This window comes from Typopeltis vanoorti, chromosome 16, assembly GCF_054136105.1.
Source record: "Typopeltis vanoorti isolate ZY-2024b chromosome 16, IOZ_Tvanoo_1.0, whole genome shotgun sequence".
Taxonomy (NCBI): domain Eukaryota; kingdom Metazoa; phylum Arthropoda; class Arachnida; order Uropygi; family Thelyphonidae; genus Typopeltis; species Typopeltis vanoorti.
The window spans coordinates 36,814,642-36,835,647 of NC_143564.1; the positions used below are offsets into that span (position 1 = coordinate 36,814,642).

General features: G+C 36.8%; 1 protein-coding gene across 1 annotated transcript in view; it reads right to left on the reverse strand.

Annotated features, from left to right (window-relative positions):
* Rcd6 (Reduction in Cnn dots 6) overlaps window positions 1-20,564 on the reverse strand; it is a 34,675-nt gene extending 14,111 nt beyond the window's left edge. The window contains exons 1-3 of the mRNA XM_090406097.1: window positions 20,091-20,564; window positions 6,152-6,206; window positions 1,950-2,038 (exon numbers count right to left, since the gene is read on the reverse strand). Coding sequence (XP_090262223.1) covers window positions 1,950-2,038; window positions 6,152-6,206; window positions 20,091-20,162 — 216 coding nt within the window. The 5' untranslated portion in view covers window positions 20,163-20,564. The remainder of the gene's footprint in view (window positions 1-1,949; window positions 2,039-6,151; window positions 6,207-20,090) is intronic.
* Between the last annotated feature and the right edge of the window lie 442 nt (window positions 20,565-21,006).

Genomic DNA, 21,006 nt, shown 5'->3' on the forward strand with positions numbered 1-21,006 from the left:
GCTCTGTCGCCTTCGCAGTCTCAACAAAGGTCGTTGAGTTTAATGGCCGAACTTAGAACCGCCCACATAAGGTACGAATTGTTAATCCAATGCCGTTGTCATGACGACTTTCCCCTCGAGATAAAAATGGGTAATCGGGAGGTAGTAAAAAAGATAAAGAAAGACTTTGTAGGAATCCTTATGACATAGCGAACGTGATGCCCACCCCCATCCCCTCTTCTAGGTGTTGGCCTTATGTCATCATGTTGAAGTGCGCAGATTAGATAGTCGGAGAATTTCGAATAATTTTACAAATGGCTGAAAGTAGAATGCATTTAAAAGAAGAGTAATTGAGGCAATGATTATTTAACCAATGAGAAATACTGGAATTAAAGACGAAATATCTGTGCATGTTATAAGCACACAATAAATGAACCACTGGCGCAACGTGTAGTGGATATCGAACGTTTATGTTGTCCTTTTTTTTTTTTATTTAATGTTCGTTTTAGTTCCGTGTTCGCTTGCCCTAAGTTCCACACTGTTGTTTGCTGTATTCAATGAAGCGAGTCTAATGGAGAAACGAATAAAACACACGTTAAGATGGATGCAAATGATTGATTTTATTAAACCGGATTGTTGTTGAGGCTATCAGAGTTCGAGGGCGTTGTTAAGTACATAAAACTATTATTTCTGAAGTCAGACGTCAACTATGGAACGTCATCAAACCTTTTAGGATGTCACGAGAGACCCATGACAATGATTTATTAAAAAAAAAAAAAAAAAAGTTGAACATTACGTTACAAATACAGACTATTCTAATACTCCCCACTGATTTGCTTCCAAACATGGCAAAAACATTAAAGATTATCCAATGGCTTGCCTTTCATATAAATACGCGTAAATACACGTGTTGTACTGCTTTTTAAATTCCCTGAAGAAACAGGACACAGTGTCGGTGACATACGCGTAGGAGATAGTAGTTTACTAGAAAATGTTAGAAAACACCGGAAATTAATAAAAGCTTTCGTAAAATTAATTGCAATAAAAGATCGAGCCATAGTATGCCAACCGGAACTGAAATACACGTAAACACTTCACAAATATCCTCGCACCACACCCAGTATTCGAGTAAGACAACAGAGGCGTTCCTTGTAGCCAAGATTAAAAAGGAAGTACATGCGCTACGATATAATCACCATAAACTGTTTTAAATATTCGTAAAATATCCAACTATTATAGACAAAATTAATTTTCGTATGTATTGCCTGTGAGCTGTATAATCATTCATTTTGTTCCAAAATTAAGGAGTACTTCATATTGCTTAATTGACTACTAATTAATCTATTTGGAAGAAGAGATATTTATACTCCTAATAGTTTCCTTTTTTTAAAACGTTATGCATTTATAGATATTTAGGTGAAGCATAATTTTCTCGGTGATCGACCGACATTTGGTTATTCACATTCCTTGGAAAAGTTTCGCTGGCGACAGTGAAATAGGAAAATACGATTCTGTTCGTTTGTTTTAGTACAGACTGAGTTCTCACCAGTCAGCGGAATATTTTAGGATCAGTGGCCTGCGTTGTTCATGCAGGTATTGGCTGCACTAGAAAACCTTTCTTTACTAAGAAGAAAGCGTGACGGCGTTTTATGTGACCTATTTTAATAAACGATCGATAAATTTTGCTGCCACCCTCATTTCAGCATGTTCTGCGTGGGGGGACAACATTTAAAGACGAAGAGTGTTTAAGTCGTTCCGTGGATTTATGAGGCTATCAAAATGGAGGAAACAAATTCAAGATGGGATTGGAATATTCGCTGTTGCAAACGAAAAGTTTAAAAGTCATTTGGTGACTGCACGGAAAATATTCACAGAATACTGCTTTATGGTTGAACTGCTTACAAGTCTGGATTTCGATAGTGACACCAGTTTATTTAAATATATATAAATAAAAGGTTCAAAATACTCACGAGCACAAGTCCTACGACCAGAAATAACGACAGAAGCAGTGAACAGAAGTACTGGGCAGTGAGGATGTAAGCAGGAGTTGGAAGTCTTGCTGGAAAACAAAAACCAAATAACTTTTTGTATATCGCTATACTTAGATAGGTAATTAATGATGACTAAGAAAGATTTTCACATATTATGAGTTACGATTTTCTTTAAATTAATTTTAAAAAAATTTAACTTTCACTCTACAAACAAGCACTTATTTTCTGCTGTCAGTTGCCTAGAGTGGGGTTGCTCCCTCCCCAAAATTACGGATGCTTGGTTATAATCAGTGGTGAGTTATAAGGGGGCTCGCAGGGGCTCGCCCGAGCCCTTTGTTAAATTCTTCTGAAATTTGCGAGTCCCTTGTTCTTCTTGTTTACTTTTTTATTTTTTCAAAAAATAAAAAATAGTTTTTTGAATATATTAAGCAACAAACTCATACGGTAACCTAACAAAGTGATTTTATTAAATAAGATATTATAGTTACTGTTACCATTTTACAAATAAGAATTCACTTTTGGTAATCGCATATAAATAAATAGGACTATAAAATGATGCCCCTTGATTGGTACCGTTGATTATCACTTGAAGTATAAAAACAAAACAGAAATATAACGTACTTCAATATTATTGTGTTTAGATAATATTTATTGATTCTTTATAGATTGTTTGTCATAAAAATTTCTATCGCAAACAAAACAAATTTATTTTGTTATAAAAAATGCCGACTATTGCATATGTGCGATTATAAAAGATTTTATTCTTATTATATTTTGGTAGTTAAAAAATGTTTTTCTTATGTAAGATAAATTAGCACAGATGATTGTGTGCAAATATGTCATGTTTAGATCATGAAATATTTGTTTAGGAATAATAGCCTTTACAGGTTGATTGTCCCCTCGTACTTTTTGATTAAAGAGTACACAAGCTGTATTAATAAAAGTTTTTGTGTGAAATACGGCTCTTTTTTTGCTCGATGATGCGAGCCCTTTCTTAGAATTTCCATAGCTCACCACTGGTTATAATCCCCACTTGTGGCTACGCAGATTTAAGGCTCTTTACCATTATCGGAAGGAGAGAGAGAGAGAGAGAGAGGAAAAAAAAGCGTGATAGGAAATACCATGCCACTTTCATATCGGCTCTCCGCCTAGGACGGAGAGCTTTTGAGCGGGATGCATATTAGCATGTTCGTACGAAGGTAGGAGAAGTTTTTCTCGCAAACGAAAAACCGGCCAAAGAACACACGCTGTTAATAAACAGTACGCTAGTCTAGTAATCTTCATTGCTTATTGTCATATTTTTTTATGTGACTGCCGTCCACGCCATAAACCTATAATCTATTAGCATCATGATGAGTCAAGGGTTCTTTTTTATGCGTTATTTGTTTTATATTTTTTATGATTTTTACACCACCCAGAAACCTTTGTTAAGAGACTAAATATGGAACGTTTTCAAGCCACTCTTAATGCCTCTACTAAGCGGAGACGTCGTGGTTTCGCCCCAGTCGATAAAAATTCATCATTCATAAACATCCGTGCCTATCCCACACTCGCTCTCCAGCCTGGTGGTTGGAGAGCGAGTGTGGTACTACTTGGCCAACCAGGGCTGGCGAATTGTCACCATCATCGCTATTTCAACCCAGATTGAATCCAGGTGTGTGGGTGAGATAGAAAGAAAGGTTTTCTGCCTGGTTATCCGGGTGGATAATATACCCGGTTTGTAACTCAGGCTTTGGTTTCGAATCCCTGGGCGTGGGAATTTGTCTTTTGGTGATAGATCAATTGCATTACCCTTTCTGTAAGACGAATGGAGTCCTTTCCTATGGCGCTAATGTAAGGTAGGTTTATAGGCTTACTTGGATGGGATTCACTAAAAAAAAATAATAATAACAAATACATAAAAAGTACTGTACACGCTTGTACATCATTAAATGCGTGGTCATATATCACCCAACACTTATTCAGTGCTTGTCTTCGTATCCAATTTATTCATTACTTCTCTAGTTCACTAATACTGTACATGCTTCCGTGTGTGTGTGTGTGAGAGAGAGAGAGAGAGGGGGGGGGGGATCAGACAAAAGTCTTCGTTATAGCCTCCACAGCTTCTTTTATTGAACAAGAGCTTCGCATTGATTTCAGCCCGTTTATTTTGTATAGTCACGCATACTGCAAATTTGAAGTCGCCTAGTTCTGGTCAGTGAACACCTGAAGATGTTGGAATACTGTTTGGAGAAACTGTTGCTATAAAATAGGTACTGTTACTGGCTAGATAGTAACATTTACAGTGCTTTAAAAACAGATGAGGACATCGTGGTTTTGCCTCAGCCAATAAGAATTCTTCACTCACATACATCCGTGAACTCCGTCTGACGGACAGTGTTCAGAGGGGACACATTTTTCTGTATATGTCCTAGATTTCACCTGTCTTTATAAATATCTCGGATTATGTCGCTTCCTGGTCTTTTAAGAAGGATAGTAAACACGGTGAATCTTTGGCTCGACTGCTAATAATCATACTGAACCAGAAAAGTAGAATGTAAGCAGTCGTAAACGAAAAATTGCATTAGGAAATATTTTATAGGTTAATAACTCAAAGGACGTAGAATTGATTATTGAAAAGTGTTTAATCAATTTCAGACTGCATCTTTACATGAACATGGCATTATTTTATTAATGTTTTTTTTTTGCTTCATTTTTATTACCTATCCCCAATCCTATTGTTTTTTTCTTAAGTACAACAAAAACAAATGAAACTGTGAAATTCAAGCAAAATTTGTAAACTCTGGTTTACTGTCTGTAATCTTGTTCTAGTTAGTTATGGATGTAAAAATACCAAACTACACTCTGACAGACAGCGTTCAGAGAAATATTGGACACGCATTTGTGTAGATGTCCTACATTTCACCAGTCTTCATAAATATCTCGGATTATGTCGCTTCCTGGTCTTTTAAGAAGGATAGTAAACAATGTTGTCAGGATATACGTAAACGAAAAGCTTGTATTCTCGAAATATATCTGATTTAATTATCAATTCTTTGGTCGTTTTTCCAACATGAACCCTATGCTTCTCATTATAGCCAGTTTAAAAAATTCGACTCTGGATTTCACATCAGAATATACAACACTTTCATAATCAGCAGTTTGTGTATTTTTAGTTGTAAAATAGATACATTTATCGTAGCAGTTTGGCAAAAATCTAAAGATTTTTGATTTAAAGATTTACGAAGCTTTAAATTCCAAAGGACTAAGTAGAATTATCAAAGCATAATTTCTTGTAATAATGAGGGAGAAAGATGTTTGGTTGTTTTATTTTCGATCTGACATCTGTGCAACATCATCCAGAACATGTTGAAGAAAGTCATGGGCACACTCACTCTGTTTATATTTGGGATATTTTAATGAACTCCTGAACAATATCAAGAAATAAACCTGGTCAATGCAACCCAAACCATGATCTATTGAAAACTATAACGGTGCAGTACCACGACGGATTTTAGTTTAAATCGACTTGGGCTCCAATCCTGGCCAGGATATTTGTGAAGGTTTCTCTATTGAAGGCGAGGTAATTGGTGTCATGCTGTTTTGACAGTATTTTTATCCGACAAAGGAAAAAGACCAAAGACCAACCAAAAAAGATGCGCGGACGCACACACACACAATCCAGTGTGTGTAGGGAAAAACTACCATACACTTACGAAGTTACTTGGACGGGCAGTTACGTCACCATCTTATGAAACCAGCATAGTAGTAATGTATTTTTGTATGTAAATTGCATTTGTTCTCCTAGTAGGTTTGTCTGGTTACAATAAACAGTAATAAACACAATAAACAGGTTTGCTTGGCCGAGTAGATGACTCTACCATAGATGGATGTCTATAAATGTCTTTAGTGAGACCACCACCACCATCCTGATCATTGGAGACTGCTTTCTTGTTTGATGTCTAGAGCAGTGTTTCAGCATAACCTGATCCAATACCAATGTACCGTGGTACATTATTGTATATGGATTAAGGATCGTGGGAGGGAGTCGCATAAAAAAAAGTGCAGTCTCGCATTGATGCTGATCAGGAAGTGTGCGTAATCAGCATGAAAATCCTCGTTAGGAAAGAAATAAATAACATTGAGAAACACAACCAATTCGAGCTTATATCTGTTAAAATCACAACAGTAATCCTACTCACCTTCAGCTTCAATTATCCATCCCAGTTCCAGGCCAAATGCTGTGAGGTACACCGCCTATAATAATATACATAAAACTAGTAAACATGGGCGAAAGTGTTACTTTTACAAGCATCTTATTAATATATTTTAAAAGAAACTGTGCATTAATAAACGCTTTTCTTTTTAAGTCAAAGACAAGATAAAAAGTCTCTCGCTATCCGTTAAGAAAACAAATGTTTGAAGACGATTGGATAATCACATAAATATAAACAGATTAAAGTCATTGTTTCAATCATTTATCAAAATATCAAGATAAGAGCTAAGATTAAAACACACTTTAATATTATTTTGGGTATTCATATAATTACTATTGTCAACCTTCGCTTTTCTGACAGGTATAACACATGACCCTGAGTGGGTAGCTTGGCCATCAGAGGCCATAAATATTCAGATGTTTGTCATCAAATGACTTGTGTCAAGCACTGCTCATCCCACTGTCTTTCAGTGCCCTTGGCCATCAGCCAATAGGGAGGAATTAATTATCTTCAAGAACCGCAATGTTCAGGGCTGTGCTGGCAGAAAGTACCATACATGACTCAGGTGGAACTCAGCGTTAGGATGAGGCCGAAATGCCCAACCTGCTACACGTCTGAAACCCCTATTCATTCAGACAGTGGAGTATACTAGAAGCTGATGCCTTTCTGCAATCTGTTTGGATTCTTTTATTTTGTTTCATAGAGAAAAATGGAATTGCTTAAAACAACGGATGCTGTGCATGAAGGTGGAAAAAATAATCCCTCTCTAAAATTAAAGAAAGAAATATTTTGTTTATTTCCATCGATATATATACCTAGCGGGACCATAAAACAAATGAAGAAATTTAAATGAAACTAATTAATTATTACATGCATAAATATAAACGAACATGGATTTAAATGTTGTCATTGAAAATGGATTTAAATTTAATTTAAAATGTTGGTGCATTTACATTTCCCTGACAGATAGCAGATTTCCACTGATCGGACAGTGGGCGTGTCTTGATATGTGTCTCGTAAATAAAAACTGATCCAGTTCAAACACATTAGTATTTAATGACAACAACTTTATTGCCACACACGAATGCTTTTTATTCGCTGAAGATTCATAGCCGTACTTATTTTCAAAAAAATATATATTTCATTTGCTTCAGAAGTCTCTTGGTCTCGCCATAGCTCAAACCAGGATTAGTTTAAATAAGTTTAAATAGTTTAAATAAGAATATATTAAATGATAAGAAAAGACTCTACTGGCCAAAGATTTACGGTGAGAGTTCCATAGTGTGAGATTGAAGCAGCTTATTAACATCACCTTCCCAAACTTCCATTCGCAACTGGTTAGCCACACCTATGATCGCTTGAGTTTCAGAATTCACAATCTTTGTCGGGTCTTCAAAGCCTTCAAAATTATCATTAAACTGATGTCAAAGTTTATGACATACTCCTTTCATATTTTTTCGGAAACTTTGCCAGGTGCTCTGCGTCACCAAATTGCGTCTAAAATGTTGAATCTCTTCCAAAACTCTTTGATAGAAAAATTTCCATCTTTATCAGTTGCTTCTATTAACATTTCAAAAGTCTCTTTGAGATGATGTGCTTTAAACGTCGCAATCGCTTCCTGGTCCATTGATTGTAAAAGAAAAGTTGTATTTGGAGGTACAAAGACTATTTTTACATTAGGGCAAATGTAAGCTACTGATGAGGGATGGCTAGGTGCATTGTCAGTTATCAGAAGCACTTGAAATGGAATTTGCTTTTTCTCACAATAAAGTTTCACTTCAGGAACAAAGTGATGCATAAGCCAATCTTAGAATAGAGAACCCGTCAGCCAAGCCTTCTTATTTGCCTCTCATATTACTGGGAGAGTATCTTTATTAATTCCCTTTAAGCTTCTTGGATTTTCTGATCGACAAATAAGGGTTTTAACTTGCAATCGCCGGCAGCATTTCCTCCTAATACAGGGTGTCCCAAAATTCAGGCAAGATTTAAATTTAGCGCCATTTGTGCGGTAAAGTGTTGCCAACGAGAAAAGCAAAGACAGCGTGACAGCTGACAGTTCAGGGTTACTAAAAATGACCCCACACAGCGAAGAGAGTTCATTGAATAAATTATGGAACAACAACAAGTGGATGCTTATTTTTCGAACAAAATCATCTTCAGCGATGAGGCTCATTTTCATCTTGATGGCTTCGTTAATCGACAGAATTGTCTCATTTGGGGTTCAGAAAATCCACGAGTGATTGTTGAGAAACAAATGCATCCACAACGTGTCACTGTTTGGTGCGGATTTTGGGCTGGAGGCATCATCGGTCCATTCTTCTTCGAAAATGCGGCTGGTAAGGCAATAACAGTTAATGGTGCTCGCTATCGCGACATGATAATCCAGTTTTTTGTGCCTAAATTGCAAGATATGGATGTGGACGACATGTGGTTTCAACAAGACGGTGCCACATGCCATACAGCCCGAGAAAAAATTCAATTACTGCATGAGTCATTTCCTGGTCGTGTAATTTCCCGTTTTGGTAATCAGAATTGGCCGCCCAGATCATGTGACTTAACACCGTTGGACTTTTTTCTTTGGGATTTTTTGAAGTCTAAGGTTTATGCCAACGGGCCCACGACCACCCACGCCTTGAAGGAGGAAATTGAGCGCTGTATCAACGAAATTCAGCCACATTTATGCAAAATGGTCATGGAAAATTTCGACAAAACAGTGCGTATGTGCCAGCAAAGCCGTGGAGGCCATTTACCCGATATGCTATTCCATGCATAACCCTCTACTGTATACTTTATGAGTCAATAAGAAATTACAATTTTTAATTAAAAACCTGCGTTTTCTATCAAAATTACTTCTTGCGTGAATTTTGGGACACCCTGTAGTAGAGTGATGCGATCTTTTGATGCTTTAAAACCTGGCATTGAGGATTCTTCTTTTGCGATGTAAGTTCTTGTAGGCATCGTTTTCGAAAAAAGGCCCGTCTCATCGACGTTAAAAATCTGCGATGGCGAGTAATTTCCTTCTTTAATTATTTCTTCGAATTTTTCTGGATACGATTTTGCAGTTTCGCTATCGGCACTTGCAGCTTCACCTTGTACTTTAATGTTATGCCAACCAGTTCGCTTTTTATAATGGTCAAACCACCCACTACTTGCAGCAAAAGTCCCTTTGCAGTCACCCCTGTTTGGTCTTTCAGATTTTAAAAATAGCTAATGCTTTAGTACATCCGTTGCGTAGGTAATAGGCATGTTTACTCGTTGAGTTTGGTCGCTTATCAAAGCAGTTAACAGTTTTTCCATATGAGGAATTAAACTGCCTGTTTCTTTATTACGAAACCATGTAGACTGCATAGATTGCGCTTTTTTTTTTTTTTACGTCTTTCAAATATTTTCCTTTATCCTTTAAAATGTGCAAACTGTAAAAGCGGCAAGAGAAATTTTTTCTCAGAAAGAGCTTTAACAGTGTTACCGCTTGATGGCTGATAAAAATGTCGTATTTTTTCTCTAACGTAATTGCTTTTTTTTTCCCGCTCATTTGCTGGTTTTGCACTGTTGCTTCTCTTTGACATTGTTGGCAAAGTGAAAGGGTTATAGTTAAAAAGAAAACAAAATAAAAAATTAGGTGTAATTGAAGAAAACTACGAATAACACACTCGCGTCACCAAGGCTCGTGAGTGATTGAGGCTTGTTCTAACTAATCATTACGTCATAACATACTGAGTAATTCCCCTAATAGCACTCATATGCAGTATTTAGTGTAGTGTATTGTCTAACAACTGCGAAAATGCTCCCGTATTGAATTTTTTTACTTTTGTTTATTCAATCAGAAGTCACCCAGAATGTAGTATTGAGGGAGTGATTAATTAAATAGCATTTAAGTTTTTAAATGGTACAGCGTGGTACGTCTGTGAATATCATTACTAGATCCACATAGAGTACGACAAATTTTTTTAATTTTTAAACTTAAAAAAAATTAAATGTTTAAAAAACCTCTGTCTCTTACCTCCCCTATTAAATAGGTGAAGTTTCTTACAAGGGCTATTTGTAATCGGTGGAACTACAGTATTTGGCGTCAGTAAGTGAAGAAGACAGGTTGGGTAGGAGTAAGTCACAAGTCAGATCAACAGGCTCACCCACACATTCACTTATATAAAATATCTCCACCCTGAAGGTAAGAGCGATTGACGCAATGTCCATTTTTAAATTTGTGGTCCAGATTATTGAGATCACCGGAGGAGGTATTCAGATTTAAAGAAGGAATACAAAAAGAGAAATTGTAAAACAAGACAGTACAACTTAATGGGCAATCGCACTTCTTTGGTATCGATGAGTTCAAAAGGGTGAGTGCAATGAAGAACTAAAGCGGTAAAAAATAAATACATTTCATAAAACAGTTGTTGCTCTTAAACCCTTCCCCCCCGATATGCATGTGGCGTGAATTACGTCCTTAAAATAGGAATTCCAATATGCATATTTGAAGTTTTTTTTTTTTCATATGGAAAGAATTAATGAAAAGTAAGCGAGATTTTGTGTATAGGATTAGCATGGACACACAAATTCTTCACTTTGCTATATAATAAAAAATTCTCGGATTTCTTGACAAACAAAAAAAATTTCGTTCACTCTTCCACCTTGTCTTTAATCACATCGAAGGTGCTTCCATGGAACCCTCTGGAAATTAGTCATCTTGGACATTCTTCCCCCCCCCGGTGTACTAACTACCTCTGTTTATCTCAAACCTAATTTTACTGACCGTTACAACTAGACTCTGCACATCATCTGTCTCAAAAACTGGACATTATCAACCTTTATTAATTGCGCCCGTGTTGTTTGCTCCATCCCTTATGATCTGAAACTAGAATTTGAAAACTTCCACCATAACAGAATGGCCTCTCTTACAGAAGATTCAATACATTTTCAAATTTTATATACCTCATCATCATGCGTATCAAGGATTTGGGCCTAGCATGGCCTGTTCCGGCCTTAGAAGTCATCGTTGAATCGTTTAAGAGGACGTCCTGGTTTTCTTTTTCCTAATGGCTTGTACTTTAAGGCTTGTTTTCCTAGGAATCTGAACCTGTACGAGGTTCCAATTCCATATGTTACTGGCATCTCTGTATACCCACTTCGAAGATTCTTAATATAATCTTAGTGCCCATGTATTTTATTGCGAAAAAAAACTCTCGTGTGTTTTACTTTCCATCAAGGATAAATGATCTCTTCTGTCCCTCCCAGATATTTACCAAGTTTCATGTGATTATTATCTCTTTTACTTTGGTTAAACAGAACGTTCTACTAAGAAAAGACTAAAGAACTATATATATATTTATTTCTCTAGCGTGTGGCTCGTATCTTTTAAAAATCCGTCTGTGCACTGAAGATATCGATTTTAGGTTCAAATCGAAATATTTGATTTACTAAAGCTTATTAAATTTCATGTGTCTACATATTTCAGTTTGTGAGTGTTGAGATAAGATCGTACATCAGATTGATCAATGAGTTGTGATATTGAATCCAATATTACAACTTATTTATCAATAAAAATATGGCAGATGGACGCTAACAGTTGAATCAAATCAGTGGGCTAAAAATAACTGTAAATGGAAATACAAAATGCTCATTTATTATTATACTGTTTGCTTGAAAACAAAATTGCAAAATTGCGAAATACTGAATACACGAAACATACTGAAGAAGTTATGTCACATTAACAAATTTATTTCTTATGATAGTGAACTTTTTTTTTTTTGATAACATGGGTTCATGTATGTAACAAAATGGTGAATGCGTCTGTCACCATATCCGATGTATAATCATCGTGTGTCACAATCTGTCTGCTGTTTTATGGTGATCCAGACTATGTCTATCCTTGAAATTCAGGGACACCGTAAAGCATGATGAATTGATACTTATCTGACCTTTATTTGAGTTTCGTAACCTGGTTGAACGCACGACCTGTTGCCAAAACCAAGAAAGAAATTAAACAATTAAGTCAGTGAAGAGAAAATTTTGATGTCTTTAGAGTGGTTAGTTGAACTTGAATCGCCCTAATTAAAAAAAAAAAAGTTTCATTAAATAACGGTTTTCCGTTCCCGTAGGTTAAAAATAATAATAAAATAAAATAATAAAAAAAAAAAAGCTTCGCCAACTTGTGCACAGGAAAATCAACCGGTTCTATCAGTTGTCACTTTATCTCCGTGGCGTTGCCTATCAGCAGATAGGAAGTTGTAGCAAAGGGCTTTCGATCTGAAGCCTCCAAATATGCCTAACTTAAAATAAAAAAAAATTAAAAAAATACCTTGTGGCGTCAAGTGAAAGAGGTATCTGTCAGTAAGAATTATGTGATGGTGATAACAGAACGCCGAAGATTTTGTTCCATGACTGAATGGTTTAACTTGCCAAAAGTTCATGCACAGGGTCCCGCAAACAACAGCCCAATACACTTGTATTGATAGACGTCAAGGGGAAAAGACTTGTACAGAAAAGGAATTTACAAGTGTTGTGGATGGTATCTCGTTTGTCCATCCCTTAATTACTGGTTTCCCGAAAAGAAAGAAAGAGGAAGTTTAAAAAAAAACAGCTTACATTGTAGATAAGCATAGTTGATAGCACTGGCTTATTTAATACTCGGCGCACTTCAAAGAAAGGACCCTGACATTAATATTTCTTATTTTTTAATGTTACCTCACACCTTTTGAAGATTAGAATCTCGATCTCTTCTATACCTATTCCTCCATCCTCTACACGTGTAAAACGGAGGGCGGAATTTTTTTTGTCGATAACCATTTGAAGCCCAAGAAATTAATGTTTTGAAGATTGCTCATAGCGTATATCGATCTACGAATCTTTAGAATCCAAAATAATAATAAAATAAAATGTTGGTGCATTTAATATTTTCAGATCTTTCCCTGTTTTATTTTAATTGAAGACCCTCAAATGGGCAACATTAATCCTATCAAACGCCTTCAGCGGCTGTTCAAACCATTAAGGATAACCATCTTTGCCGATTGGCTGCCTTTATGCTGGTCATTCACTTCAAATAACGTCCGAAGATGAATCCTCTCCTCTCCTCTCTCAAACGAGAGGTTGTTTGTCCCATTAAGTAATCAACTCTTCGTCGATATTTGGTCTGCTAATGATGGCTTTGTCTGCGATTCACAATATTCCTCCTCCTTGCGCTGCTTTCCTCTGCGATCACTTCTTCTTTCAGTTTTTCTGCTGTATAAACAAAGAACCTGGCTCTAAGACGCCAGAACTCTTTCTAAAGGATTTTCAAATGAAGATTGGGCTACTTTGAATAGTAGCACAATTAGGATGCCATTAATAGTTATATTAATATGGTCGTGGTTGTATAGTTCGGTGGAAATACAGTTTGTTTCCATACGTTAGATGACCTCCCCCCCCCCAAGAAGAAGAAAGACTGTTATAGGTCCGATTCTAATCCCTGCTATTTTTTCTTCCCTTATTTAAAATTGAAAACAATTCCATAATAACTAAGGAAGAAATGAATTGCCACAAGCATCACGTCCACGCTTTTATGCTCCACAAGTACGACTCGTCTTTGTATCTAACATAAGGGGGTCATGTGACTGAACGCGCGAATCATTTTATTGGTCATTCTTTCTTGCCCTCGGCTAGGTCTCAAGCTTGTTTTTTTTTTTCTTTTTCACGTTCATCAAGGACCTGAGATTCATTAGCCATTCTAAGCTCGTTCCTTTGAATTATCTACAGGAAACTTCTACCCACCCACCTTCCCTTCTGTGTTTGTGGAGGGGGGGGTCACTAGGGGAGTGGCTACTACGAAAAGGAATTCTGAGGTCAACTTTTTAGGTCATTCTTGTTTTTTCAAGTGTGCTTATCTATTTAATTTCATAATAGTTTGAACAATGGCCTCTAACAAAGTGAACTGCTATCTCCAGCTTCTCACCCTCATTAGCTGGCCTAAAATTATTTGAATAGCGAGTCTATTAATTAAGGAGGGCAAAAGTAGATCAATGATTCTTGTAGAATACCTGTTTTTCGAGCCTCTGGCGCAGAAGCACCACATGTGTTTTTGTTACAATTTTAATTAGTGTCGTTCTTTATATAAGATCTGCCGTTGCAGTAAATGTAAATACCCCCCCCCCCCCTCCCATCCAGTTCCTTGAAGGTTAATTCATTATCCCCTGTTTCTGTTACTTTTTTGCAATTTAAATAAGCACCAAACCTTCCATTAAGTCATAAATAAATCAACACCCCATCCATCCGATATAATTAAGATCTTTAGTTTCTCAAAGAATTTTAAAATGTCATATTTGATATCAAATATTGTGAATTGATGTATCTTTAAAATATTAATCGGTTGTTTATATCAAGAATATTCGCCAATTGGGTATTAAAAGATACCGTAGGGAATTGTAATTCGCACTTGGATTCAGTCGTCCATTAATAATTTTAAAAAAAGACACACGAACTGCAAATTTCTATACAAATGGCATCTCATGCGATGGGTGTCGTATTTCTGTAAATTCTTGTGTGTGTGTGTGTGTGTGTGTGTGTGTTCAAAAATTAGCTTTGTAGTTCCTTAGCCAGTGGCTGTGCCTAAGACTGCAAAGGCAACCTTTGGACCCACGTATACTTCATTTTAAGTACTGAGTACAAATTTCTAAGCAAGTTCTCTGCTTGTGTGAATGGAATTCAAATGCTTGACTTACACTCAGAGACCATGCATCTGGCGCTTGTTTTATTTATTTATTTATTAGTGTGTTTTCAACGAATAGACATGCCACTAAGTATACTTCTTTTCAGTAAACAATGTGTGCATTTATATCAGCAGCATCCCTTTCCACGTATGTGAAAGACGTTTTCACAATGGGTCAAGTTTTATATGTACTTAAGTGCTTGAAACGTTTAACCAAGCTCTTGTTATTGTATGCATTAAGACCCTCGTATAAATTATTCCAACCCTTTCAATGTTATTTTTTCACATTTCTCATATTTTCAAAGATAACTTGAACATTGTTCAAGTGTTGCCTGCCAGTATAATAATGCATATCTGTGACTCTACATAAGACACATAGGTGTATTGTGCGATGAAGAATACAAGTGAATCTGTTTTGTATATTTTGATCTCAGATACGAATTTATGAAGTCCCTAAAGGTGAGCCAATCTTGAGGACTATCCCACAACGAATATTTAATGATATTTAGTTGCCTGTGCTACTGAAGTGCTGTTGAAATTGAAGCAGTAATCGGCCTGATGTCAATCTAAACCTACAAACCTCGAGCTAGGGTTTGAACTTGACTGACTTGTGGTGTGATAAATTGGATAAGCAGTCGATTTATTCAAATCAGTTGACCACTTCATTTTGTTCCAGTTAAATAGAAAATAAAAAGGTAATAAGTAATAAAAAAAAAAGTGGCATAGATATTTCGCTTGTGAATTCAACTTTTTTTTTTCCCATGCGATTCACCACAGTTAGCCCTAAAATTAAACTACATATGTCTGTGTTAATTGGATGTATCTGATCTTACTCCAATATGCGACAAAATCAATTTTGTTTTCCCACGAAACAGTGTATCCAGTGGTGTGCAAAATGATCGCGATCTAGTTTTTTGATTTGTCTTTTTTTTTTTTTTTCTTCGATGAAAGCCCTTTCATTTGTTGCTTAGAAAAGGTTTGACTTTAAGTTTTTCTTTGTAGTCTGAGATAAGTCTACTGCGAAATGAAAAAGAAAAGTGTATGATCTTAACACTGAAAGTCAGTTTGGAACTTATCTTTATATATAATTTTTTTTTTTAGATTAAGATTTCGAAATCACATCTATATATGATCCCATATTTATTTTTTGTCAATTCACGATTTTCTTGGCTTTTTTTTTATCTCCTTCATCCATATTTTTGACCGCTGTCCCTGTTTCAGATTACGAACTCAACTTTTATTTCGCACAAATTAGGGTATGCTAACGTACGCCTTGCGTGCGTTTTGACGCAACGTATCTGCCCACTGGGAAAAAGGCTTGCATAACTGTACTTGCGATTATGTTCTCTCTCTGTATATCCCCCCCCCCCCCAAAAAAAAAAAAACTTTCCAATGTTTACAGTCTACTCGAGTAATAGCTTGATCCTATCAATAGCAAATGGAACTTGTTCTAGTAATCCTCGCTAAGTTTGTAAGCCACGATATATTTGTATCTGTATACCAGTCATTATAATATAGAGTTCTCTTTACTTGGATGTACAGTCCAAGAATCGCGATGGATATCAACTAAAATAAGGCGACAATTTGCACTAAGAATTATTTCAAACTTCAGGCCAACTGGGAACAAGTACATTAACCGCGTAGCCCTAATTTAGATACATTTTATAATATGATCGTACGTGTTGTGTACCGCTTGACAACAGACACACAATATTATGGTATGGAAATAACATGCTGTTAAATAACTGTCTCTATATGTGAAGCCCGTCCATGAAAGCTTGTAAGCCTGTCTTGTATTAGCACCGTGAGTAGGCTAAGGAAAAAGCAAGCCGAACACAGACTCTTCAGGTCCTTAGCACAGAGACAGGAACTGAACTTCGGTTTTCCTTTCATTTTTTTTACCCTTAAAATGCTAATTTCGAAAACTTAAGCAAAGAATTAACCTAAAATGATTACAGTGCTCACTATAGGCGTCCAAGGCTGAATGATCACAGGATCATAAAACAAAACTGACGTATTTATCGGTACTTCCTGGGGTCACGCCAGATAAGAAATATGCTACATTCCTGGCATATTTTTTATTCACTCATGATTCCTTCAGTGATAGCAAAACACATGATGATACAACATATCAGTAAGATCAGTATATTCTGAAAAAAGAACATTACTGTGGAAGTTTGCGCCACACTTTTTTTTTTTTTCTCAAAGCAAACACTTGCCTCTAACTGAGGCCAGTAATTGTCGCATTCAAATCTATATTTTCCTCAGAAATTTTCGTTGTATTCACATAAATAATGACGATAGAATATTATTAGTGGCACAAGTTGAGCTGATTGTTTGAGATTAGGATTAAAACCGTTTTTGTAATAAAAAAAAAGTACTGAAAGATGGAATATTATTCCAGGTGGATTATGCTTCTGAGGTCGTTAACAGTTTTCTGACTTTTGTCTTGCAATATGAATCATACATTAGGATTATGTTATTCTACATATGACGTCATTTCTGTTTGTAGCGTATTCAGCCTTTAAAAGTTTTGATTAGATTACAATTATTACTAAAGTCTTTGCGCATAAGTAGCCAATAATATTCAATCCATTAATATCGCGATGATGTAAGTGAAGAAATAAGCACTGGTAGTTGGCGTATATTCCATTTTGCAAATTAACATCGTCCACTGCAATTAGTTCTAAAGTAAGGACTAGAAAACCGGAGTCATTGCCGTATATTGACTTTGAGGTTTAATCCACTGTTCCGCATAAGTTGTCATTAAGGTGTAACCAATCAACTGCAAGACTTCGCAGTCTAATTATATATCGATGTCATCTCTGACAAAGGAATGCAAGCTGAAAGTATACGCTACATTCATCTCTACGTTGTTAAGATTAATGGGTTTTAACATTTTCAAATCAATGAGGAATGTAACGACCTCTGGATCACATTGTGTCAGTGAATTGAATTGTCTTGGACTTGGCTGTTTTTATGTAAGCTAAATAATCAGCATCGCTGAATTATTTTTGTCACTTTCCTTAAGGAAGTTGTTAAAAATTGTATTGTTCTAGCTAGATAACGAGCGGTCCCATTCTTTCAGTGAAATAATAATAAAAAAAAGTTATTGACATGTATCACTTGTTGTTTAGAATTGTGTTGCTATTTAAATTGCTTTTGACAGTTTGTAATTCCAGCTGCTTGCTAGTGTGTGTGTGTGTGTGTGTGTGTGTGTTCCTTGACACTGAAGAGAGTATTTGGATTTGGCCTTTTTTCCCTTTTTTTTTATTTGCAGTCGTTCGTTATTTTATATGTTTTCCACCCTTGACCTAAATTGCTGAATTCTTACCGGTCTGGAATTTTTATTATTATCTTTTCTTTTTTCATAAAGAAAAAAAGGCAGTTATTTTACGCTAAGCGAGCCATTTATTCATTTGAATATTTCACGCAGAATCATTTTCCCCGGTTGCTTCTCGCAACATTAGCGGTGCTCTGCTTTTTAGTACATTCTCAAACCTTCAAGGTATGTGTTCTGGTACTCTACATGACCCTGAGGTGTGTGTGTGGAGGGAGGGGGGGGGATAGATCTAGTCTCCATTCATTTCCCATACTTGTGCGCATGCTAAAAAATATTTAGCAGGTTTTGTCTCAAGAGAAAGAATCCGATCTCTTACGTTAGGTGTTCGCTTGAGCAACTCTAGCGAGCCTTTGCCGAACTTCAGAACAGAGTAAGCAGTCACAAAGGACGCATACCAAAATCTGTTTTTCTGCGATTTTAAACAAAAGATGGCTTAATTCTACTGTACACGCTCATTTGTTTCAAGAAAACAAGATAGCATGCTTATACTTTCGTGACCAATTTCATCCTTCTAGTTACCAGAGTTTTCCTATACAGTGTATGGATTTCATCCCAAATTCATTTTATAAAAAGTTATCAACAAAATCGGAGGAGGTGTGAAAGAGATAATCTTTGTCACGACAATATAATAGCACAAACCTAGGAAAAAAAAAAAAAATAACACCTGGATTTCGCACCACGCAAAAAATATCAATTAGCCCATAGTAATCTGAACAGCTGCCTCACAGATCCGTGTTGTTGGAGTTCGTCGCAGTAATAACTAGTGTCATATCTAGATATGCAAATTCTTATCTTTCCTTTTAAATTGCACACACGATCATTACGTGTGGGAGATGAACAAGTGTAATTAGTAAGAAGAAATATTCATCTACCAAGGATTTGGTTCATTTTAAAATTTTAAGAAGAATGTTAACACGATTTTCAAACTTAGAAATTAAAAAATCCATTACAAACTGCCAATGATAGATTCCAGAAAAAAAAAAAAAAAAAAACATTAACGTAAATATTAGGCACATCGAAAGGAGGTAGGGAACTCGTCATAGAAATGTCTGCTTGTGATAGTTTCATAAGCATTGGCAGTTATGTCGTTAAGTTTTCTTTGTTGGACATGCGTCTAACATAAACGAAACCATTAAAAAAATTATAAACTTATCAGAGCCTTGAACATATGAACGCGTGTTCGTCTTGTGTCATCCACCTCCTCCTGATTCATTTGAATATAACACCTCGTCTTTTTTCTCTTGTTCTATTAACGAGGTTTCTACATTTACTGTCAAGCAGTAAATACGAAATAGGATTTCAAGAACCTTGAGACTAGTCGGTCACGTTCCGTAGTTCGGTGATTTGTAACGAAACATGCCACTTCACTCAGTGTGAAATAGCACATAGAATCCCATCAATGTCCAAAGCAGCTGTGGATGCACGATAGCAATGTTCAAACTAGAGTCAATTTTTTAACGCTATTGTTGAATACTGATGAGCTAGGTTCCCTTTGTCTAGCAAATAGCTGCCCTGCTGCTAACTATCCCCGAAACAGGTATTTTCTCGGGGTAAATATCAAGATTCGTTAAAGGTGAGGGTACAAATTGAATCTCGTGAAGGAGTATGGAATATCAGTGTGGTTCAATGAAAAATTGTCAGGAAGCAGTTAGTGAGAACAGAGAAGGAAGCGCACAGTAGGAGGTCGCATTTCGAAGTAACACTGCATCTGAATCTAAAAATATAACTACGGATAGAAACCATGCATGACGGTGGACCACATTGCGTCGCAAGGTGTTTCACCGACCTGCTTGTTTACGTAAGAAGTCCGACTTGATCACTGTCACCCAACACACGAGATATTTCTGTGCCTTCGCTTAGCCTAACACAAAACCATCACCGTGACCAGATTTAATGAGCCTTACCGTTGAGTATATCCCTGCGACGACGCTCCCTACATACGGTGTACAACCAATTACCGTCCTCCCAAAGGCCATTGCACCCCTTAGGCTGCTGCTGCGTTCCTCTGGGCAGTGGACGAGAGGAGGAGGAGAACGAAGTTCTAAGTCAGCATACCTGTAGACGGGCGATCTGAGATGGCACCTGAGCTAGCAAAAAGTGATCCTGAGCTTTCAGACGAACTCCGGACATGATATTGCATCGTTATCGGCTGCACGTTAAAATGTCGGTCACCAAGCCTCGTGCTTCTAGTGATAGGACGCTACAGGTGAGCAGCTGACAGGTGGTCCTCGCGCACTTTTGCCGATCGAAGTGGGACGCTTGCCTGTCTTGGCCACCTTTAAATAATGCCTGTGACCTTATAGGACGCTAAACAACAGTATGTAGCGAGGTATCCTCTGGCCAGCAACGCGCAAAACAAATCACCAGCGGCTACGAGCACCCACTGTACCAACTCACGGAGTCTCTGCCGAAGGAGATGAATTAGCTTGCGTCATGTGATCACAACAGACTTGGCGCATGCGCTGTCGTTCGTGACTTTGGGGAAAGTTAAGGTGACTAAGCCCTTCTGGATATGAGACGCGGGACGCCCTTAAAAACACGTGACTGCTGTGGCATTTCACACTGGTTCGTAGTGAAGGAGAAAGCGGACGTTCGTGCTATTCTTCCAACAGATGAGGAGAGGATATTGACTTAAAGCACAGGTTTCGAAGTACTTTCAAAGAAGCACCGCATTTAGACTTCGGTATCATAGGAAAAATAGGCAATCGATGAAGAGGGCAAAATATGAGACGCACCACTTTCAGGTGATGATTCAAAATCCCATCTTTACGTCAATCATCAGCCAAGGATTCTAAAGAATTTGAAATAGTTCGAAGGGTT